The sequence below is a fragment of the Narcine bancroftii genome, chromosome 2 (genome assembly GCF_036971445.1).
Source record: "Narcine bancroftii isolate sNarBan1 chromosome 2, sNarBan1.hap1, whole genome shotgun sequence".
Classification (NCBI taxonomy): domain Eukaryota; kingdom Metazoa; phylum Chordata; class Chondrichthyes; order Torpediniformes; family Narcinidae; genus Narcine; species Narcine bancroftii.
Window position 1 is genome coordinate 9,005,874 of NC_091470.1, and position 24,520 is coordinate 9,030,393.

Genomic DNA, 24,520 nt, shown 5'->3' on the forward strand with positions numbered 1-24,520 from the left:
AGTAAGAGAGGGCAACAAACCACTGGAGTATAAAGGGCAAAAAATCTTCATTTATCCAGATATAAGTTTTGAACTCCTAAAGAAGAGAAAAGAGTTCAATACAGCAAAGGCGATTTTATGGAAGAAAGGGTATAAATTTATACTAAAGCATCCAGCGGTATTGAAAATATTTATTCCAGGACAACAAAACAGACTATTCGCGGATCCAGAAGAAGCACGAAAATTTGCAGAACAATTACAAAAATAGACTGAGGGAGGAAGACGGGTAATGAGAGTTAAAATGATCACGACTGATATGTATGTGGGTAAAGACAAAAATAGACTGAGGGATGAAGACGGGTAATGAGAGTAAAAATGATCACGATTGATATGTATGCAGGTAAAGAGGTATAAGAGTGAATAGAGACAATGAGCATACATGAATGTATCTGTACTTAGAGGAAAATATGGATAGTATAGACAAGAATTAATAAGGGAAGGTAATGGAATAGAGAGAATAAGGAGGGAATTAAAAGAGGGACCTTTGTGACATATGAAAAGTGAAATCTTTTCTGGGGGAGGCGGGGTGGGGGGAAATAGCGGTCACTGCAAAATCAGTTGACGCTTGCGAGTGGATTCGCAAATCCAAATGGAGAGGGGAGATGTGGTTGTCCGACAAGGGATAAAGGACAACTCAGGAGGTGAAGGGGAGATTGGGGATAAATAAGATAGAAATAGGAGAATAAGGAAAATGTTAGATGTTGTAGGAATGTTGTCTTATAAAGAGTTGAAAATAAGAAAACAGAAATGGAAAAGGAGGAAAGGTAATGATGGAAAAACGGAAAGAGAAGATAAACAAAATATAAAAGGGCTACGCTGAACTATATGTCTTTAAATATTAATGGAATACATAACCAAATTAAAAGGAAGAAACTACCAAATTTAAATGAATAAATGTATTCCATTAGAAAAAAATAACATATTGGTTAAGAAATAACATTGAAATATTCGAACAAGTATAGGAGCCTTACATTAAATACAATAGCAAAAACCTACCGGGGACAAACATTACCTAAGTTGATGGAAGGAGAAGGAAAGAAAAGAATGGACTCAGTAGAATTTCTGGTGTAATTTGGTTGAATGACAACATTGTCTGACTGGCTTAATGCAACCTAGATTGTATACCTAAAATGGATGAGAGGGGGGGGTGGGGGGGTGGTTTGGGAGGAAAGGGGGGGGGGGAGAAAAAGTCACTGTATATGTGTGAAAAGAAATAGTGTATATCATGGCTAATGTGATTTATGGTGTGAAAAATAAAAAAATTTAAAAAAAAAAAAAAAAAAAAAAAAAAAAAAAAAAAGAAAGCCAGAGGTGGACGATCCAGTGATCACTGGGGAACCAGAGGTGGAGGGGGTGAGCAAATGTAGGTTCTTGGGAATCACTATCTTGGAGTATTTTTCCTGGACCCAACACACTAATGGCATCGTGAAGAAAGCTCGTCAGCGCCTCTACTTCCTCAGGAGTTTGCGGAGGTTTGGTATGACACCAGAAACTCTGGTAAATTTCTACAGATGTGTGGTGGAAACAGTGCTGAGTGGCTGGTATGGGGACAATACCTCTGAGCTTAAAACCCACCAAAAGGTAGTGAACAAAGCCCAGGACATCACAGGCAAAACCCTCTCCACTACTGAGTACATCTACAGGGAACCCTGCCATCGGAGAATAGAAGCAGTCATCAAAGACCCTCACCACCCAGCACACGGTCTGTTCTCGCTGCTACCATCAGGAAAAAGGTATCGGTGCCACAAGACTCGCATCACCATGTTCAGGAACAGCGGCTACCCCTCCACCATCAGACTCCTTAACAACAAACTCAATCAGAGACTCATTTAAGGATTGTTACTTGTGTACATTATTGATTTTCTTTTTGTTCACTGTGTATTGCACAGTCAGTTTGTTGACATTTGTTATCTGTACACAGTTCTTTTATTTGTTTACATACAATTGTACTGTGCCCGCAGAAAAGAGAACCTCAGGAATGTATGTGATGTCCTGTGTGCACTTTGACAATAAATTTGAAATCTGGTTCTCATGATCCAGGCTCCAGGATCCTGAGGCCTGGTGTGGGTCCTTTGACCTTGATTCGTCAGCCTGTGTGGGTTCCTCACCTGCAAGTTGCTAACAGCTCATTGCCTGCGCATGTCCTTCAGCCACAGAGCCCCTTACTGGTCCCCCACCGTGGTCACTATCCTTGAAGATGTTTCCTCTGTTTCTCCTTCTCAACAGGAGGAGGTGTGTGTGTGTAACACAGGTGCTGCCATCTTGGGCCCAGATCCCTTTTAAAGCCTGTATGGAGCCGTCAGCAGTCAGACTAGGTGGTAGGGCCCTGCAGATAAGCGCTGAGTCTCCGCTTCCAGTCTCACCAGGGTCCACACCAGTGGTAACACTACCAATACAGCAGTTCCAGGGGTGCCACCATTTTATTTTTAACAGAATGTCACTGCTATGTGATTCTTCAAATCAAAGACGATTTGGTGCTGAACCTGGACAATTCACTCATTCCAGTGTCTGGAGTGAAACCAATAGACTGGGACTGCAGGAAACATGCTGGTCTCCACACTGCTGCAGGTGGGGCTACAATTTACAGGATTAATAACCCGATAAAACACCTCAAGGTGCCTCATGGAAAGATAACAAAGCCATATAATCATATCGAGTGGGGCGCATGGGTTGGCGTAGCAGTTAGTGCATCACTGTACAGCGCCAGCGATCGGGACGGGTTTCGAATCCTGCGCTGTCTGTAGGGAGCTTGTACGTTCCCGAGTCTGTGTGGGTTTTCTCGGGGACTCCGGTTTCCTCCCATCATTCAAAACATACTGGGTAGTAGTAGATTAATTGGGTGTAATTGGGCGGCACGGGTTCGTGAGCTGAAAGGACCGGTTACTGTGCTGCATTTTTAAATTTCTAAATTTAAATGAAAAAATGTGTTGAGATCCAGGCAAATAAGGTAGAAGAGGGATTTGTGCTGAAGTAATTTCAGGTTGTAAGTACTTGAAAAAATGGAAATAAATCAAGGGTGTACAAGGGTCAGAACTGGAGGCAGACAGAGGTCAGGGAGTGTTGGAAGGTTGAATAGAGTTTATGGATCAAGGAACAGGGCCAAGTAGAGCTGCTGCTTCATGGGGCCAGCGACCCAGGTTTCTATCCTGACCTTGGGCACTGTCTATGTGGAGTTTGGACATTCACCCTGAGGCCACATGGGTCTCCTCTGGGAACTCCATTTCCTCCCACCTCCCTAAGACATGCATGTTGGTCAGTTCATTGGCTGCTGGGTGAGGGGTGAGGGGTGGAATCTGGGGAGAGCGACAGGAACATTAGGGCATGAAAAAACACGGGACTGCTGCAGGATTTGTCCAAATGATGCAGGATTAGTGCAGTGAAATGAGAATGTCTGCTGACGCTGGGGTCAAGTGCAATGCACAAACCTGCTGGAGGAACCTGGAATATTGTGTTCAGTTCTGGTCGCCTCAGTACAAGAAGATTGTGGAGGCTATGGAGAGGGTGTTGCCTGGATTAGAAAATATGTCTTATGAGGCAAGTTTAACAGAACTGGGTCTTTTCTCTTTGGAGTAAAGAAGGATGAGAGGAGACTTAATAGGTCCACAAGATTCTGAGAGGCATAGATAGGGTGGACAGCTAGCACCTTTTCTCTGGAGTTTGAGTGACAAACACCAAAGGACATTTGTACTAGGTGAGGGAAGAAGGTTTTGGGGAACTATCAGGCGTATGTTTGTTACACAGAGAGCAGTGGGTGCCTGGAATCCATGGGCAGAGGTGGTGGTAGAGGCTGGAATAACAGGTACATTTTGGCCAGTACATGGATATAAAAAAAATAGAGGGTTATGGGTGTGAGGTAGGGTTGAGTAGGTTTCTATTGGATGGCACAACATTGTGGGCCAAAGGGCCTGTACTATGCTGTAATGTTCTGTGAAACTCAGCAGAAGGGGCAGGGAAGGAGCCTAGGTGGGAAGGAAGAAGAGAAAAGCAAGATTAGTAGACATGGTTGACATGGATTGGGCTGGCTGAAAGGATTGTTTATGTACTGTGTTGAACAATTTGAATGGAAGGTTTATAATTGTGAAACCAAGGCCATATGAGGATACAACTTGTGTCCTACTGCTGCTCCTTCACCTCTGACCCAGCCTGATTTTAACCTTGCAATTCACGCTCCCAATAGTGTCACCATGAAGACAGCCTGTGTGTGGGCTGCAGCCCACCCTTAGGGCTTTTGCGGCAACTGCTTCAGGACGGCAAGACAGGCCCAGCAACACAGCCTCCCCTTGCAGCCTCCGACCATCAGTATATTACAACGCTCTGTTCCAGTTTCAATATTAAAACCATAAGGAGCAGAATAGGCTATTCAGCCCATCAAGGCTCTGGGCAGCCCGAGTGAGCAAAGTAGGACATAGCAGGTCAGGCAGCATCCGTGAAGAGAAATGTCCATTCACTACCCAGATTTCTGATCGGACAATGAATCTATGGACACGTGTGCACACAAACACGCGCAGGCACATGCGCGGGTGACACACACACACACGAACATAGACGCATGCGCACAGGCATACAAAACACACACACTCACGTGCTTGCTTTGGCTTGGCTTCGCGGACGAAGATTTATGGAGGGGTAATGTCCACGTCAGCTGCAGGCTCGTTTGTGGCTGACAAGTCCGATGCGGGACAGGCAGACATATGCACATACACGCACACAAAAACACCCATGTGCTCCTACACACACACACACACACACACACATTCACGCACTCATCAACACAGGCGCGCACTCATGTACACACGCATGCGCACGAGTGTGACAGCCAGGAGCCCTACCTCTTGCCCAGGTTGCTGACAGGTGCAGCTAGTTTCTGGGAGTTGGCAGCCGCCCTTCGTTGAGTTGGTCCCCTCTTGCCCACACTGTTGCGGCGAGCACGGCTGCTGCTGTCACTCTCCTCCTGTACTGGCGAGCTGCTCCCCTTGCTGTTCAGGTCCCTCAGCACGTCGTAGTTTATCTTGCTTGAGATCTTTTTCTGCTCCAGCATTTTCTCTATGGCCTCGCCTGCTGTACTGGCTCGGATTGGCTCCCGTTTCTTTGAGGATTTTCTGGGCTTTGAAAGAGATGGAAAATGATTAACACTACATTCCCTGCTCTGTTGCTAAATGGGAAAAGTTTTCCCAGCACCTACAAGGATTGGTAGATGCCAGATAAGTGAGTTTTCTGGTTGCTTGAGACTGCGTTGCATGAATGGAGAACTAACAGCGAGGCACGCCAATTTTAAACCCATATTTTTTACCCGTTTAATTTTTGGAATTTTCTTGCCAGTTGTGAGGTTGCCGTTGTAATATACTGGATAAGAGGGGCTTTACTGTATTTACTAATTTGCGTCTAATCACTGGTTCAGTTGGGAAAGGAGGAAAAACTCCAAGGTTGGGAAAACATACCCAGGGCGACACCAAGCTTGGGGTTTTAATGTCCAGAACTTGGTCAGGAGGAGAAAGGCAGTGGAAGCTAGCACTGAGCACAGTAGGCAATAATCAGGGAGACGAGAGAGTGCTGCGGGGGCTGAGGAGTTTTGGGATACAGGATGGCTCCACCGGCTATCTCTTCAGAGAATTAACTGTCTCATTTCCATACGTTCAATTATTGATCATTGGACATGAATACTGTGTGCGGGTCTTGCCTCCGTACACAACTGTACTCTCACAAAATCAGACAGCATATTTGAGTGAGGGGCAGGCCTAAATATTAGTCCAACACGGTCTATTCTTTTCCGCTCTGAACATTGACAACAGCAACAAACACCATTGGTGAATTCCACGCTGCGTGAGAACCAGGTACAGGCTGTACCTCTCTAATCTGACATGTTTTGAATCTGCCATCATTAGTTTGTGGATCTGCCACCAGGGCAACGCTGGTAGCAGCGCTAATGCACCAAAATCTGTTTACACTGCAGTTGAGTGTTTTGATAAAGTCCTGTTAATTACTTCTATTCAGCTCTATTTTAACCCTTCAGGATGATACATAGGGAGTTCCCTTAGGGGTCAATTTCTGTTTTCTGGCATTCTCTCCGGCCCAGCAATGGTTAGGTCGCAATGTCGCTGAATTAAAGAGGTACATCTGTGTCTGGAGTGGGGTTCGAGAGGATGCTTTTGGCCAGAAGGGTTCCCAAGGGGCTTCCAGCTTCATGATGGTATCGAGGGTTTGGAACCAGGAGCATGGGGTCACCGATAGAATGGACAGGAGGGGTTATGAATCCACAAACTCTGAAGGGATTTCTTTTACTTCTCTTTCCGTTGGGGACAAAGGGATAGCGGTGACTCTTTATGTACCTTTAAGGCAGGCAAATTTTGTGTATTTATGGCAAGAAAGGAATCTTGAGTATGAGTCTCATCAGTGCAATGGGCTGAAGGACAGAGAATGAGAAAAAAATCCATAAAGGACCATGTAAACAACTTAATTATCTGGAGAGCTCAATTAGTAAGGAATGCTTCAAAATTACCTTCTGCTCTTTATAAATCCCAAGTTCTTTCTCTTTAGCTATTCGTTCTTCCTTAGCTGCCAGGAAATTAAAAACATTGCAGTAAGGTCAAAAGTGAAAAAAAGTCTGAAGACGCTCAGATTGGAGAGAAAAACAGATCTCGCAGCATCCACAGGAACCAACATTTCAGGGCTGAGCCCTTTGGCCCTTCTAGTCTGTGCCAAACTATTATTCATCTCTAGTCCCACTGACTTGTACCCAGGCCATTGCCCTCCATACCCCTCCAGACAATGATCCCGGTAGATCACGTTGATAGGATGGAGGGAGACCCTAGTGATCATCTCTGCCACTCTTATGGTCCGATGCATTGATCTCCGATCCATTGCTCTACAGAAACCGTACCACAGAGGGAGGCAGCCAGCCAGGATGCTCTGGATAGAGCTCCTGTGGAAGGTGGGCAGGATGGAGGCTGGTAGCCTTGGCCGCTTCAGTCTTCTCAGGAAGTGCAGTCACTACTGCACCCTCCTCCTAACAAGTGACTTCCTGAGGGCACTCTACCACCAGGAAGGACAAAGGCAGTAGGGGTAGGGGAACATGACCACCTGAAGATGCTCTGTCAGTCCCTCAGCATCCTCCATTTCATTGCTCCTTCCCCATGACCGGGTCTAAAGCCTGGAACTACCTTCCAAAATGCACTGTGGGCATAATTTTACCAGGAACACTGCTGCGGTTCAAGACTGCAGCCCACCCCTAACCTTCTAAAAGGGATGGGCAATAAATGCTGGCCTTGCTAGTGACCTGAGTTTCCAAATATATAAAAGTCACAGCAAAAGAGAATGCAATTTTCTTCTGCAGCACTTTCCTGGCCTGAGAAGGTCCCACTTCTCTCTGTAGTTACTGAAAAAAAAACTTTTGAACTGTTATCTTGTATGAGTATAGATGTTGTACAAACAAGCCATAAAGTGCTACAGCACAGAAACAGGCTATTTGGGTCATGGGGGGAGAGACTAGGACAAGAGGGCACAACTTCAGGATTGAAGGGTCTCCAATTAGAACAGCGAGGTAGAGGAATTTCTTCAACCCAAGGGTGAAAATCTGTGGTTTGTTGCCACAGGCGGTTGTGGAGACCATGTCATTGAGTTAAGGCAGAGACTGATAGGTTCTTGTTTGGTCAGGGCATCAAAGGTTATGGGGAGGTAGGGGCTGAGTGGGCTGAATGGTCTACTGTATCTCTGCTTCTATGTCTTCTAGTTTTATAGTCTAACTTGTCCATGCTGTCCCATTTGCCTATATCTCTGTGAACCTTTCCTATCACGTCCCTGTCTAAATGTCTTTTGAAGGTTATAACTGTATCCATCACTACCACTTCCTCCGACAGCTCTTTTCACACACCCACCACCCTCTGTGTGAAGAAGGTCCCCCCCCACCCCCCCACCAGTCCCTTTAAAAATCCCCTCTCACCTTAAGTTTATGTCTCAACTTTTATATTCCCCTACCCTGGGGAAAGGCCAATGATGATTGACTTTATCGAGGCCCCTCCTGATTTTATAAACCTCTACGATACCTACCCTCAGCCTTCTACACTCCACGGAGAAAGGTCCCAGCCTATCCAGCCTCTCCTATAATTCCAGTGCTGGAGACATTCTCATAAATCTTTTCCGCATTCTTTCCATCTTTCCCCATTCCTCTTCTGTAGCTGGGTGACCCAAACGGTGCACAATATTCTAATGTGGGGTCTCTAACAGTTGTAACGTGACATCCCTGCTCCTGCATGAGAAAGGTAAGCATGCCAAATCTATTCTTCAGCACCCATGCCACCTGCATCAGGACTGTCATGGATCTACGTAGCTTTAGGCCAAGTCTCTTTCGCTCCCTAGGGCTAGGCAATGTGATGAAGGAGCAGATTCAGGGATACCTTGTATAACACGGTTAATACATTCCCAGAAAAGTTCAGTGTTATGGAAAACTGCACTGTTTGAAACATTATTACAATGTCCTTTAATGTAATCTGTACCCATCCTATAATTATTTATTCCTTTACCTAGAATTCTTATGCAAATGTGCATCAAATATTTAAAAGGGATATCTCTTTCTCTCTTTGGCTTGGCTTCGCGGACGAAGATTTATGGAGGGGGTAAAAAGTCCACGTCAGCTGCAGACTCGTTTGTGGCTGACAAGTCCGATGCGGGACAGGCAGACACGATTGCAGCGGTTGCAGGGGAAAATTGGTTGGTTGGGGATGGGTGTTGGGTTTTTCCTCCTTTGCCTTTTGTCAGTGAGGTAGGCTCTGCGGTCTTCTTCAAAGGAGGTTGCTGCCCGCCAAACTGTGAGGCGCCAAGATGCACGGTTTGAGGCGATATCAGCCCACTGGCGGTGGTCAATGTGGCAGGCACCAAGAGATTTCTTTAGGCAGTCCTTGTACCTTTTCTTTGGTGCACCTCTGTCACGGTGGCCAGTGGAGAGCTCGCCATATAACACGATCTTGGGAAGGCGATGGTCCTCCATTCTGGAGACGTGACCCATCCAGCGCAGCTGGATCTTCAGCAGCGTGGACTCGATGCTGTCGACCTCTGCCATCTCGAGTACTTCGACGTTAGGGATGTAAGCGCTCCAATGGATGTTGAGGATGGAGCGGAGACAACGCTGGTGGAAGCGTTCTAGGAGCCGTAGGTGGTGCCGGTAGAGGACCCATGATTCGGAGCCGAACAGGAGTGTGGGTATGACAACGGCTCTGTATACGCTTTTCTTTGTGAGGTTTTTCAGTTGGTTGTTTTTCCAGACTCTTTTGTGTAGTCTTCCAAAGGCGCTATTTGCCTTGGCGAGTCTGTTGTCTATCTCATTGTCGATCCTTGCATCTGATGAAATGGTGCAGCCGAGATAGGTAAACTGGTTGACCGTTTTGAGTTTTGTGTGCCCGATGGAGATGTGGGGGGGCTGGTAATCATGGTGGGGACCTGGCTGATGGAGGACCTCAGTTTTCTTCAGGCTGACTTCCAGGCCAAACATTTTGGCAGTTTCCGCAAAGCAGGACGTCAAGCGCTGAAGAGCTGGCTCTGAATGGGCAACTAAAGCGGCATCATCTGCAAAGAGTAGTTCACGGACAAGTTTCTCTTGTGTCTTGGTGTGAGCTTGCAGGCGCCTCAGATTGAAGAGACTGCCATCCGTGCGGTACCGGATGTACCGCATATATAAAACTGAAAAATGACAAAGATCTTTATTGGCAATAAGTGAACATGATTTAAGGAAATATTTGTCTAATGTAGTTTGCACTTTAGTCTTCTTGTCATCGTGCATGCCTTTGTAACATCGAATAGCATTTTGTAATTCTTGCCGAACTCCTAATGCTTCTCTTGATATTGGGGTCTACATCCATGAGGTCATCGCAAGCAGTGTTGACTTTTCCAATAGATGTTGTTAATTTCTCCAAGGTGAATTCTATCGCTGGACTCTCACAATGGTGCACAAGCAAAGGCTTTCATTTGAAGTTCGCTGTCGCATTTCCACCAAGTAGAAGTGTCAATCAGTCTTTTGAAACTTTACAGCCTGGTTGAGATTTTTCTTTTCCGGCTAAATAAGTGCGTGATGGCATCTTTTTTCCAAAATAACCTGCTCACCTTTGTAGCCTTCTTGGTCAATCACTTCTTTTAGTTCAGTCGGAAAGCTCGCAGCTGCATCCTGAACAGCCCTCGCAGATTCGCCAGTAATTCGAACATGATGGAGCCCCACGTGCTTTTCGAAGTTGTAAAACCAACCAAGATTTTCCGGAAAACTTTCCCCTTCATTTCCATTCTCTTCATTTTCTTTATCTGTCCAGTAGAAGCTTGTTGCTTTAGCTTGAACTATCATTTAACTGAATGGAATTCTTTTCTGGTTTCAGATCATTAGTAGCTGCTCCATATTTTCCACTGCAGAACTTCTATGTCGAACAATCACTTTTAGTCACATCAGATGCTGTTGCCATTCCATGTTCTTGATTAGAGATGGAACAGACAATTCATTCATGGCTTTGTCTCATGCTATTTCAGTAAATGATGCGCCACCTTCACGTTGCTGAATAACTTCCACTATCTTTTCCAATATGAGCCATTTACGTTGATGACGTGTAGCCCCTTCACCGCACTTCCTTTTTCCACTCATATTGTTTGCTAGGGTGCACTTTTATACTACACAATTAAAATATTACAGGGCAGCCACGGCCTTCCCGTTCAGAATCCAAAGCGATATTAAAACAGGTCATAGCGAAGCTGAACGAACGCAGCCGAGCGGTGAGAATTACTGCTGGCTTGTTAAATTATTACACCACTGTTGGTAACACAATATTAATAAAATTTAACAATTTTGGTTATTACTATATTAAAATTATAAAACACGTTATATCAAAACCTGCGCTCTTCAAAACTGTGTTATACAAGGTATCTCTGTGATCTGTTTAGTATTGCTGGTGTTCACGATAAAACAAGTGGATAAGACATGGAGGAGATCGCCAACTTTTTCTCATTGAAATACTGGTCTTCTGATCTTTTACATCAGCCTGGGAAGGTCAGACAAGGCTTCAGTTAGATCAAAAAACAGCCACTGAGGGTGTAGTGTGCACTGAAATATTCCCAGCTCAGCCTTCCATTCTGTCATGCGTCTGGGTTCTTCGTTGCATCTGAACTGTTGCCCGACCCTCTCACCTTTTCTTCCCCTGTGGACCACAGCAGAGCTCACCAGGTCCTCACCTTGCCCCACATCAGGTTCAGCTACCTCCTGCACAATCTCACCACCAGAAACAGTCCTCTCCCTCCCACCGCTCTCTTCGCGATTCTTTCGACTGATCTTCATTTCATTTAGACATACAGCTTGGTAACGGGCCCTTCTGGCCCTTGAGCCTGTGCTGCACAATTACAGCAATTGGCAACAATCCCCGTACGATTTTGGAACGTGGGAGGACACCTACGCAGACACGGGGAGAACATACAAGCTCCTTACTGACAGATTCAAACCTGGATCGCTGAGAGCACTGCATTAACCGCTAAGTTAACTGCGCTGACCCACCACCCACCACTCCCCATCTTTCAGTACTCCCCTGTGCACCCACAGCAGATGCAGCACTGTACCCTTCCCCATCAGTCCTGGTTCAGGGGCCCAGACCTGACTGTTTCTCATCCACCAACGCTCCCTAGCTGCTGAGAGGTCAGATTTTTAAAAATTGCTTCTTCTATTCTACAACTGGGCAAAATTTAACTTTGACTCAATCAAATGATATATCAATCGAATATGTCTTCACAGAGTGAAATTTAAAATGCAAGAGACAAGATTCGGAAAGTTTCCAGTTAAGTCCTTTCCATTTTATGGGTGTTAACTAACATAAGTCCATGAGACATAGGTGCAAAAATAGGCCATTCAGCCCATTGAGTCTTCCCCATTTAATCATGAGCTGATCCATTCGCCCACTCAGCCCCCACTGCCCGGCCTTCCCCGCATAACCTTTGATGCCCTGGCTAATAAGAACCTACCAATCCCTGTCTCTGGCTGAAGATATTCCTCTGCATCTCTGTTCTAAGTGGACGCCCTTCAGTCCTGAAGTTGTGCTCTCTTGTCCTAGAACATTACAGCACAGTACAGGCCCTAAAGCCCTTGATGCTTGCTGACCTATGTAAACATACTCCACAACAAACTAATTTTTCCACACCTCACGCCCATATTCTACCTCCATCCATGTGCCTGCTTTAAAAGCCTTGAATGTTTCCATTGTACCCAGCCTCCACCACCGCCCCAGCAACACACTCCAGGCACTCACAACTCTCTGTCATCTCCCCTATACCTTAAACAGACTACTGTCACCCTGGGAAAAAGGTGCTGGCTGTCCACCCTGCCTATGCATCTTAAAATGGAGGATATTGGGGAGTCACGTGATGGAGTAGTGGCCGGACGGTGAACTCCAGCCCTCTCCAGAAAAGTCAGAAAAAACAAAGCAAAACACAAAGGCACAAAAATAAAAATCAAAGTAAAGTGAATATAAAGGTGGAAAGAAGATGGCGACGAAAAAAGAAAAGTCGAAACCAACGGTAAGAAGAGAGGAAGAGAAGACAACGGAAGATGAAGGAAAAGGCCTTACCTGTTCGAGGAGGCCCGCGGTGGAGAGAGAAACCCGCTCCCTCAGGTCGGTAGATAGTGGACTACAAAAATGGCTCACTGAGCCGAGTAAAAGTGCGCAATCGCGTATGCGCGAGGCGCATGAAAAAAAACACACCGACGGGAGGGGGGACCAGCTGGGGAGTCGATCTCCACAGCCGGCAATGACAGCTGCAGAACACCTGCAGCAAGAGGAGAACATAGAAGACAACGAAAACAAGAAAGAAGAGAAGAAAAAGAAAACAAAGAAACAACAGATGGCCAACCCAGAGGAAGAAGAAGAGGAAGAGTACAGTGAAATGGAAGAAGAAGGGAAAGGCAAGACAATGGATATACTTTCTCTTATTAAAGGATACATGGAGTCATTTAAAGAATGGCAAACACAGGAATTTAATGATTTAAGAAGAAGAATAAACAACACAGAAGAGAAAATGAATAAAATAGATATGACCTTAACAGAAATGGGAAAGAAAATGGACAAGATGGAAGAGCGGACAGTAGCAGTAGAAATGGAGGTAGAGGACTTAAAAAAGAAATTAGAGGAATCTAATAAAAAAGTTATAGAGACACAAGAGCTGTTAGCTCAGAAAATAGATATAATGGAAAATTATAACAGAAGAAATAACATAAAGATAGTGGGCCTTAAGGAAGATGAAGAAGGCAAGAATATGAGGGAGTTTATAAAAGATTGGATCCCTAGGATCCTAGGATGTCCAGAACTACAGCAAGAAATGGAAATAGAAAGGGCACATAGAGCATTGGCCTTTAAACCACAATCACAACAAAAGCCAAGATCTGTTTTAGTAAAATTCCTAAGATATACTACAAGAGAAAAGGTACTGGAGAAGACAATGGAAAAAGTAAGAGAGGGCAACAAGCCACTGGGTACAAAGGGCAAAAAATCTTCATTTATCCAGATATAAGTTTTGAACTCCTGAAGAAGAGAAAGGAGTTCAATACAGCAAAGGCGATTTTATGGAAGAAAGCGTATAAATTTATACTAAAGCATCCAGCGGTATTGAAAATATTTATTCCAGGACAACAAAACAGACTATTCTCAGATCCAGAGGAAGCACGAAAATTTGCAGAACAATTACAAAATAGACGGAGGGATGAAGACGTGTAACGAGAGTACAAAAGACTGCAAACTAAAAAGACACAAGTTTTGAACTCCTGAAGAGGAGGAAGGAGTTCAAAACATCGAAAACGATCTTATGGAAAAAAAACTATTCTCGATCCAGAGGAAGCAAGGAAATTTGCAGAACAACTACAAAACAAACAGAGAGATGAAGATATGTAATAAGAGTAAAAATGACCACGATCTATATGTATGTGGGTAAAGAGGTATATGTGTGTATATGTACAATGTGCATACATGAATGTTCCATATTTAGAGGAAAATATAGATAGTATAGACAAGAATTAATAAGGGAAGGAAAAGGAATAGGGGGAATAAGGAGGGAATTAAAAGAGTGACCTTTGTCACATATGAAAAGTGAAATCTTTTCTGGGGGGGCTGGGTGGGGGGGTGTTACGGTCACTGCAAAATCAGCTGACGCATGCGAGTGAATTCGCAAATCCAAATGGAGAGGGGAGAACTCAGGAGGGGAAGGGGGCATTGGGGATAAAGAAGTTTTAAATAGGAGAATAAGGAAAATGTTTGATGTTTTAGGAATGTTGTCTTATAAAGGATTCAAAACAAGAAAACAGAAATGGATAAGAAGGAAAGGTAATGATGGAGAAACGGAAAGGGAAGATAAACAAAGTATAAAATGGCTACGTTGAACTATATGACTTTAAATATTAATGGAATACATAACCAAATTAAAAGGAAGAAACTGCTAAATTTACTGAAAAAAAAAAATTGATATAGCATTCGTGCAAGAAACACATTTAACTGAATTGGAGCATAAGAAATTAAAGAGAGATTGGGTAGGACACGTAACAACAGCATCGTATAATTCAAAAGCAAGAGGAGTAGCTATATTAATTAGTAAAAATGTGCCATTTAAAATAGAAGAGGAAATAATAGATCCAGCAGGGAGATATGTAATGATAAAATGTCAGATATATTCGGAGTTTTGGAATCTACTCAATGTATATTCACCTAACGAAGAAGATCAAAAGTTTATGCAAGATATCTTTTTGAAGATAGCAGATACGCAAGGGAACATATTAATAGGAGGGCATTTCAACCTGAATTTGGATTCAAATATGGACAAAACTTGGAAAAAAATTAACAGAAAGAACAAAGTAACCAAATTTATAATTAAATCGATGGAAGAAATGCAACTTTTGGATATATGGAGAAAACAACACCCAAAGGAAAAGGAATATTCATATTACTTGGCTAGACATAAAACATACTCAAGAAAAGACCTATTTTTGTTATCAGCTCGTATGCAAGATAGAGTAAAAAAAAACCAGAATATAAAGCTAGAATACTATCGGACCATTCACCCTTAATATTGACAATAAAGTTAGAGGACATCCCTCCAAGAATGTATCTTTCTTTCTTTGGCTTGGCTTCGCGGACGAAGATTTATGGAGGGGGTAAAAAGTCCACGTCAGCTGCAGGCTCGTTTGTGGCTGACCAGTCCGATGCGGGACAGGCAGACACGATTGCAGCGGTTGCAAGGGAAAATTGGTTGGTTGGGGTTGGGTGTTGGGTTTTTCCTCCTTTGCCTTTTGTCAGTGAGGTGGGCTCTGCGGTCTTCTTCAAAGGAGGCTGCTGCCCGCCAAACTGTGAGGCGCCAAGATGCACGGTTTGAGGCGTTATCAGCCCACTGGCGGTGGTCAATGTGGCAGGCACCAAGAGATTTCTTTAGGCAGTCCTTGTACCTTTTGTTTGGTGCACCTCTGTCACGGTGGCCAGTGGAGAGCTCGCCATATAATACGATCTTGGGAAGGCGATGGTCCTCCATTCTGGAGACGTGACCCACCCAGCGCAGTTGGATCTTCAGCAGCGTGGACTCGATGCTGTCGACCTCTGCCATCTCGAGTACCTCGACGTTAGGGGTGTGAGCGCTCCAATGGATGTTGAGGATGGAGCGGAGACAACGCTGGTGGAAGCGTTCTAGGAGCCGTAGGTGGTGCCGGTAGAGGACCCATGATTCGGAGCCGAACAGGAGTGTGGGTATGACAACGGCTCTGTATACGCTTATCTTTGTGAGGTTTTTCAGTTGGTTGTTTTTCCAGACTCTTTTGTGTAGTCTTCCAAAGGCGCTATTTGCCTTGGCGAGTCTGTTGTCTATCTCATTGTCGATCCTTGCATCTGATGAAATGGTGCAGCCGAGATAGGTAAACTGGTTGACCGTTTTGAGTTTTGTGTGCCCGATGGAGATGTGGGGGGGCTGGTAGTCATGGTGGGGAGCTGGCTGATGGAGGACCTCAGTTTTCTTCAGGCTGACTTCCAGGCCAAACATTTTGGCAGTTTCCGCAAAGCAGGCCGTCAAGCGCTGAAGAGCTGGCTCTGAATGGGCAACTAAAGCGGCATCATCTGCAAAGAGTAGTTCACGGACAAGTTTCTCTTGTGTCTTGGTGTGAGCTTGCAGGCGCCTCAGATTGAAGAGACTGCCATCCGTGCGGTACCGGATGTAAACAGCGTCTTCATTGTTGGGGTCTTTCATGGCTTGGTTCAGCATCATGCTGAAGAAGATTGAAAAGAGGGTTGGTGCGAGAACACAGCCTTGCTTCACGCCATTGTTAATGGAGAAGGGTTCAGAGAGCTCATTGCTGTATCTGACCCGACCTTGTTGGCTTTCGTGCAGTTGGATAATCATGTTGAGGAACTTTGGGGGACATCCGATACGCTCTAGTATTTGCCAAAGCCCTTTCCTGCTCACGGTGTCGAAGGCTTTGGTGAGGTCAACAAAGGTGATGTAGAGTCCTTTGTTTTGTTCTCTGCACTTTTCTTGGAGCTGTCTGAGGGCAAAGACCATGTCAGTGGTTCCTCTGTTTGCGCGAAAGCCGCACTGTGATTCTGGGAGAATATTCTCGGCGACACTAGGTATTATTCTATTTAGTAGAATCCTAGCGAAGATTTTGCCTGCAATGGAGAGCAACGTGATTCCCCTGTAGTTTGAGCAGTCTGATTTCTCGCCTTTGTTTTTGTACAGGGTGATGATGGTGGCATCACGAAGATCCTGAGGCAGTTTACCTTGGTCCCAACAAAGCTTGAAAAACTCATGCAGTTTGGCATGCAGAGTTTTGCCGCCAGCCTTCCAGACTTCTGGGGGGATTCCATCCATACCTGCTGCTTTGCCACTTTTCAGTTGTTCGATTGCCTTATATGTCTCATCCAGGGTGGGAACCTCATCCAGCTCTAGCCTTAGGGGCTGTTGAGGGAGCTGGAGCAGGGCGGAATCTTGGACTGAGCGGTTGGTACTGAAAAGAGATTGGAAGTGTTCTGACCATCGGTTGAGGATGGAGATCTTGTCGCTGAGGAGGACTTTGCCGTCTGAGCTGCGCAGCGGGCTTTGGACTTGGGGTGAGGGGCTCCACACCAGGGTCATGCCTAGCGCGGAATGCCACACTGACCACCGGCTGGTTCGCTGCAAGCTCAACCTTCACTTCAAGCCAAAGCCCAGGAACAATAAAGCCCCCAGAAAGAGGTTCAATGTTGGAAAACTGCAGTCAGACGAAGCGAGAGGAAACTTCCAGGCAAACCTCAAAGCAAAGCTCGACGTTGCAACCCGCCTCCCGGACCCGTCCCCTGAAACCCTCTGGGATCAGTTGAAGACTACCATACTGCAATCCACTGAAGAGGTACTGGGCTTCTCCTCCAGGAAAAACAAGGACTGGTTTGACGAAAACAGCCAGGAAATCCAGGAGCTGCTGGCAAAGAAGCGAGCTGCCCACCAGGCTCACCTTACAAAGCCGTCCTGTCCAGAGAAAAAACAAGCCTTCCGTCGCGCATGCAGCCATCTTCAGCGCAAACTCCGGGAGATCCAAAATGAGTGGTGGACTAGCCTCGCCAAACGAACACAGCTCAGCGCGGACATTGGCGACTTCAGGGGTTTCTACGAGGCTCTAAAGGCTGTGTACCAAGAATGTATAGATGGAGATTAAACCCCATGTTACTTAAAAGGCAGGATTTTAGAGAATTTATTGAAAAACAAATTAAAATGTATTTTGAAATAAATACGAAATCAGTGAAAGATAAGTTTATACTATGGGACGCAATTAGAGGGCAAATAATAAGTTATGTAACCAAGATGAAGAAGGACTATAATCAGGAAACAGAGCAGTTGGAAAGGGAAATAGTAAATATAGAAAAAGAATTAGCAATGAAGGAAGATACAACTAAAAGAAGAGAATTGGCAGATAGAAAAATAAAATATGAAACACTACAAACATATAAGGTGGAGAAGAACATAATGAAGACAAAACAGAAATATTATGAACTAGGGGAAAAAACGCACAAAATCCTAGCATGGCAGCTTAAGACAGAACAAGCTAAGAAAATGGTATTGGCATCAAGGAAAAAAGACAAACAAATCACATATAATCCAAAGGAGATCAAGGAAAACTTTAGAGAATTCTATGAACAATTATACCAAACTGAAAACGAAGGGAAAGAAGGGAAAATAGATGAATTTCTAACTAAAATTGAACTACCAAAACTACAAATAGAGGAACAAAATAAATTAACAGAGCCATTTGGAATAGTAGAAATACAAGAGATAATAAAAAAATTACCAAATAATAAGACACCAGGAGAGGATGGATTCCCAATAGAATTCTATAAAACATTTAAAGACTTATTAATTCCGCCCCTCCTGGAAGTAATCAACCAGATTGATAAAACGCAAAGCTTACCAGATTCATGTAAAACAGCAATAATTACAGTAATGCTAAAGCAAGGGAAAGATCCACTCACACCAGCGTCATATAGACCAATATCTTTAGTTAACACAGATTATAAGATAATAGCTAAATTATTAGCAAACAGATTAGCAGAGTATGTATCGAAAATGGTAAATCTAGACCAAACTGGATTTATCAAAAAAAGACGCACAACAGACAATATTTGTAAATTTATTAACTTAATTCATGCAGTAGAAGGGAATAAAGCACCAACAGTAGCAGTTGCTTTAGACGCAGAGAAGGCCTTTGACAGAGTAGAATGGAATTATTTGTTCAAAGTATTGCAAAAATTCAGTTTACCGGAGAAGTATATTAATTGGATTAAAGCATTATATAAGGGGCCATTAGCGAAAGTGACAGTAAATGGACATGTATCAAAGCAATTTAACTTAAGCAGGTCAACATGGCAGGGATGCCCACTATCACCTTTATTGTTTGCCTTAGCTATAGAACCACTAGCAGAATTGATAAGAACAGAAAATAATATAAAAGGGATAAAAATAAAAGACAAGGAATATAAAATCAGTTTATTTGCGGATGATGTTATAGTATACTTAACAGAACCAGAACTATCAATAAAAGAATTATATAAGAAATTGAAGGAATATGGAGAAGTGTCGGGTTACAAGATCAACGTAAATAAAAGTGAAGCAATGCCTATGAATGATGCGGATTTCTCAAAATTTAAGAAAGAATCACCATTTAGATGGCAAATGCAAGCAATAAGATACCTAGGTGTACAAATAAACAAAAATCTCGGCCAACTATATAAACTCAATTATTATCCACTAATGAAAAAATTACAGGATGATTTAGAGCATTGGAAAGATTTACCATTAACACTAATAGGAAGGATAAACTGTATTAAAATGAACATTTTTCCAAGGATATTATGCCTATTTCAGGCATTGCCAATACAACTGACAGAGAAATTCTTCAAGGAGTTAAAGAAAATAATAAGGAAATTTTTATGTAAAGGGGGGAAACCGAGGATAGCACTAGATAAATTAACAGAGTGGTATAAACAAGGAGGCTTACAACAGCCAAACTTTAAAAATTATTATAGAGCCGCACAATTAAGATACCTATCAGATTTTTATCAAACAAGGGAAAAGCCAGATTGGACTAGATTAGAATTAGATAAAATAGGGGAAAAGACACCTGAACACATATTATATAAATGGGATGAAAAATTGGTACAACATAGAAGTTCTCCAGTATTACATCATCTACTCAATATTTGGAAGAAGATTCATGTAGAAAGAAATAAAACAAATTATCAATTACCAAAACTAATATTGACGGAAAACAAGTTACTCCCTTTTACAATAGATAACCTTTCCTTTAGAGAATGGGAGAAAAAAGGGATTAAAAGAATAGAAAATTGTTTTTCAGGAAATAGATTATTATCCTTTGAACAAATGAAAGATAAATACAATATAACTCAAGATACAGCACTGGCATATTACCAATTGAGATCCTACTTGAATGATAAATTAGGAAGCAGTTTGAGTTTGCCAGAGGGAAGTAACTTTGAATATGTGATTACAGGTACAATGATAATCAAAAGATTTATAACAAATATGTATATTAAACTGCAAGAAAAGGAGAATGAGGAAACAAATGGTAAAACTAAACAAAAATGGGAACAGGATTTAAATATAAAGATAAAAAAGGAAACATGGGAGAAGTTATGTTCTGGAACGATGAGAAATACAATAAATACGAGGTTACGTATGATACAATATAACTGGATACACAGGCTATACATTACACCTCAAAAGTTAAATAAATGGGACCCAACAGTATCTGATAGATGTTTTCGATGTAAAAAAGAAATGGGAACAACAATTCATGCAATCTGGACATGTGAAAAAGTAGAAAAATTTTGGGAAGATCTCAATCAGATATTAAATAAAATAACAGAAAACAATATACCAAAGGATCCAGAGATCTTTCTCCTAAGTAACATAAAAATCAAAGAATTTGGAATTGATTTGGAGGATGCACAAAAAAGATTTGTTAAGATAGCTCTAGCCGTAGCAAAAAAATGTATTATGTCAACCTGGAAATTGGAAGATAATTTGAAAATACAACAATGGTATATAGAAATGAATAAATGTAATCCATTAGAAAAAAGAACATATAGTTTAAGAAATAATATTGAAATATTCGAACAAATATGGGAGCCTTATATTAAACACAATAGCGAAAACCTACCGGGGACAATCACTACCTAAGTTAACGGAAGGAAAAGGAAATGAAAAGAATGGACTCAGTGGAATTTCTGGTGTATTTTTATTGAATGACAACATTGTCTGACTGGTTTAATGTATCCTAGATTTTATACCTTAAATGGACGGGAGGGGGGAGGTGGGGAGGGTGGGAGGGGAGGAGGGGTGGGGGGGAGAAAATGACATTGTATATATGTGAAAAGGAAAAAATGTGTATCATGGTTAATGTGATTTATGGTGTGAAATATAAAAAATTATATAAAAAAAAAGATGGAGGATATTCATTTCTTGTTTCCGAAAGGAAGTCGGATCTTAAATGGCAACCCTTTCTCTCTGCATAACCTGCTGGGAATTTGTAGCATTCTCTGGTTTTGTTTCTGATTCTCAGCATTTGCATCTTTTGAAATTTTTCTTTTGTGGGGCAATTGGAATTGCATAGATTTGAACCAGGAAAGTTTTGGATCGTGATGGCAAGTTTTCCATCCACTCTCCTCTTCTCCTCCTGCCCGTTCTCAGGGACACTCACCTCTCTGTTCTTCCAGGTAGTCTGCATTCTCTCGCAGCCAGAGCTCTGTTTTCTGTTCCACCTCTTGTTCATTCAGTAGGTACTGCAAAAAAAAACACAGGCCAATTTCAGGACGACCAACCGCCAAAGCATCGGGAGATTCTCCTCCATCCCCACTTTACATCTGAGGCTGCATCATAACTATTCTGAAAGAAGCACAATGCTTCTCAGTCAGAGAAATGGGGGCTTGTCAGTAGGCCCCTTCAAACTGCCGTGTAAAATGAGGCTAACCAGACAATTAGAAAGGGTCCAACCTGGTTCAGCATGGTTCTAATACAACTGGGTCCCTAACCTACCTCAGAGGTAGTCAGCGATCCCAGTTAAATGTTGGTTGCGTTTAACGTACCTAGGTTGCGTCCACAGGCGATTTGAACAGGAAAATGGTCGACCCAGTTACTCTGGTGATGTCAGCGATGGTGTCACAGGGACACCCCTGGGTGAAGTGCCTGCTGCGATCAGGGTGTGAGAGGGGAGAGGTTGCTGCCCCGGAGGGGGGGGGTGGGGGGTTGGGTGGGGGAAGAGATGGGACCTCAATCGGAGGGAGTGAGGTCGGTGACAAGGGGGGAGAGGGGGAGAGAGGTCGCTGCCGCAGGGGAAGAGAGGTCGCTGCCACAGTGGGGAGAGAGGTCGCTGCCACAGGGGGGAGAGAGGTCGCTGCTGCGGGGGAGAGGTCACTGTTGCCGATTTAATGGGTACATCCTCCTGCAGTTTAAAAGGTGCTTCTGGCACCTTTGTCCCAGTCCCCGGGAGGGCTACCCAGGTGCTGCAGTTTAAAAGAGCTTTCAAACAGGCGTTTTGTATAACTTCATGTCTGGAACCCACTAAATGGCTATTAAACCTTGGCTGAAAAATTTGAGCACTTGGAGCCAATTTGTGTGTGTCGGACAATTCCATTTTAATGAAGAAGTAATCAACCTCTAACCCTCTGTGCAAGATGTCATGTTGAGGCTTTATAAGGCACTGATGAGGCCCCCCCTTGGGGTACAGTTTTGGACTCCTCAGTTAAGAAAAGAAGTCCTGCCATAGGAGAAGATTCACGAGAATGATTCCTGGGATGAAGGGATTAGCACAAGAGGAATGTTTGACAGATCTTGGACTGGACTCCTTGGAGTTCAGAAGAATGGTGGGGGAGGGGGTTGGGGGAGCCTCATAGAAGCATTTCAAATGTTGAAAGGCCTGGACAGAGTAGATGTGGCAAAGATGTTTCCCATGGTAGAGGAGTCTCAGACAAGAGGGCACAACTTCAGGATTGAAGGGCGCCCATTTAAAACAGAGATGTAGAGGAATTTCTTCAGCTAGCGGTGAACCTCTGAATTTGCTACCATGGGTGGCTGTGGAGGGCAGGTCTTTGGGTGTATTTAAGGCAGAGATGGGTGGGTATTCGAATAGTCAGGGTATCAAAGGCTATGGGGAGAAGGCTGGAGAATGGGGCTGAGAGGGAGAACAGATCAGCTCCTGATGGAATGGTGGAGCAGATGATGGACTGAATGGCCTACTTCTGCTCCTATGGTCTTACGCTCTATGTTCTAAACCTAGTTCCCGGTACCTTGAGTCTACATCCTCAAGTCCTAGTCGCACCCGCCAGTAGAAAAACATCTCTGCTTCCATCTTGTATATTCTTTCTTATCTTTTGCAACCCCAGTGAGTATAATCCCACCTCCTCAACCTCTCTTAATAAGATAACCCTTACTAGATGTATTGAAAAGAGGAGCTTCCTGGACAGCAATGGCCCACTGTACAGCACCAGGGAGAGTCTTGGCCACAGATGTTTGGCTTGCAGACGGTGAAACCCACTTGTGCATCTAGAACTCACTCCCCTGAGAAACAGAATAATTTTGTTTCCAACAGGAAATGGACAAATAATAATCAGTGGACCTACAGGGAAAGGAACAACTGGATTGCTTTCCTTCATGAAGAGTCCTTCCAGTCCTGGTAACATTCTGATAAATCTTTCCTGCCCTCTTTATAACTTCACAACATCCTTCTTTAGCTGGGCTAAAGAATACCCCTTGTATGATCACCTACCCAGCAGTAACATTATGTCCCAACTGCTGCACTCAGTGCCCTGTCCGATGAAGGCAAACGTGCCAAATGCCTTCTTCATCACTCTGTCTACCTGTGTCGCCACTTTCAGGGAGCCTGTATCTCCGGGACTCTCTGTTCAAGCTTGCAGGAAGTGTGCGGTCATCTCCCTGGGATGCACAACGATCCAGCCCCCAGACCTGAAAAGCCAGCCATTTGTCCGCGCTACTCAGTCCCACAGCATTCCGAATGAATAACAATAAACTACTATATAAAGTTACCACTCCCAAAAGGATTCCCGCAAAAAGAAAAGAGAAACCATCAAATGTGATTATCATGTTGAAACCAGATTCTGACAATTGACTGGTGCAGATGGCGAGAGAACTGTTATAGTTCTGTATTTCTTTTTGTACATGAGGTGATCTACAATCTCATATTTCCCAGTCATAAGGGTTACACAGTGAACTTACCCTATCAATTTCACGGTCATCAATGCCGTTCAAGTCAAGTTCACCTTTCTGAGGATTGGCTCCTGCAAGGAGAGAGAATGAGAAAACATTTTCAGTGCATGAGGTCCTCCTTACATACTCAGTAGAAAACTTCCTTCACGGTCTAAAGTGAATCAGGAAAGTCTGCAGACACCATGGTTGAAGTAAAAACATGATGCTGGAGAAACTCAGCAGGTCAAACAGTGTCCTTTATAGAACAAAGATAAAGATACAGAATCAACATCTGGGGCTTGAGCTCCTTCCTCGAGGTATTGTGACAGGTTATGTTGTGTTTTATATTGTATTATAGATATCATTTTGAGAGATAAAGTGTGGCAGGTTTTTTTTAGTGTAGGTAACATACAAACATTTCAAAACAGATTTTATTTAAAATCAGTCCAGCTCTGAATGCCTTTGCAAAAGCTTTGGGGAGTGCTCAAGGAACTTCACTAATGGATTGTTGTTCTGAAGAGCAACAGGTGAAAGAACTTGTCGGAGCCGTTAGCTGTCTTAGTGAGGTTTGCTGTTCTAAGAGGGACATGTGGTTTTTGCAAGCAGAGAGGGAGTCAAACAGGCTTTTCCCTGAGTGAGAGAGAGAGAAAAAGAGGAATCAGTTCTGCAGTTCTACAGTTTAGCAGCAGCTGGAACAGGAACAGGAACAGGACAAGCTGGCAAACTTGTGGAAAACCCCATTTGGAAGATGGTTGTGAGT

At 43.6% G+C, this 24,520-nt stretch overlaps 1 protein-coding gene across 4 annotated transcripts in view; it reads right to left on the reverse strand.

Annotated features, from left to right (window-relative positions):
- brf1b (BRF1 general transcription factor IIIB subunit b) overlaps positions 1-24,520 on the reverse strand; it is a 430,911-nt gene that overhangs the window by 52,929 nt on the left and 353,462 nt on the right. For 3 of the 4 annotated variants that reach the window (XM_069915762.1, XM_069915761.1, XM_069915763.1), the window contains exons 12-15: positions 23,791-23,852; positions 21,260-21,341; positions 6,536-6,591; positions 4,869-5,143 (exon numbers count right to left, since the gene is read on the reverse strand). In XM_069915762.1, the coding sequence (XP_069771863.1) occupies positions 4,869-5,143; positions 6,536-6,591; positions 21,260-21,341; positions 23,791-23,852 (475 nt within the window). Of the gene's footprint in view, positions 1-1,837; positions 3,999-4,868; positions 5,144-6,535; positions 6,592-21,259; positions 21,342-23,790; positions 23,853-24,520 lie in introns of those variants that run through there. The other variant, XM_069915764.1, reaches the window with a different exon arrangement.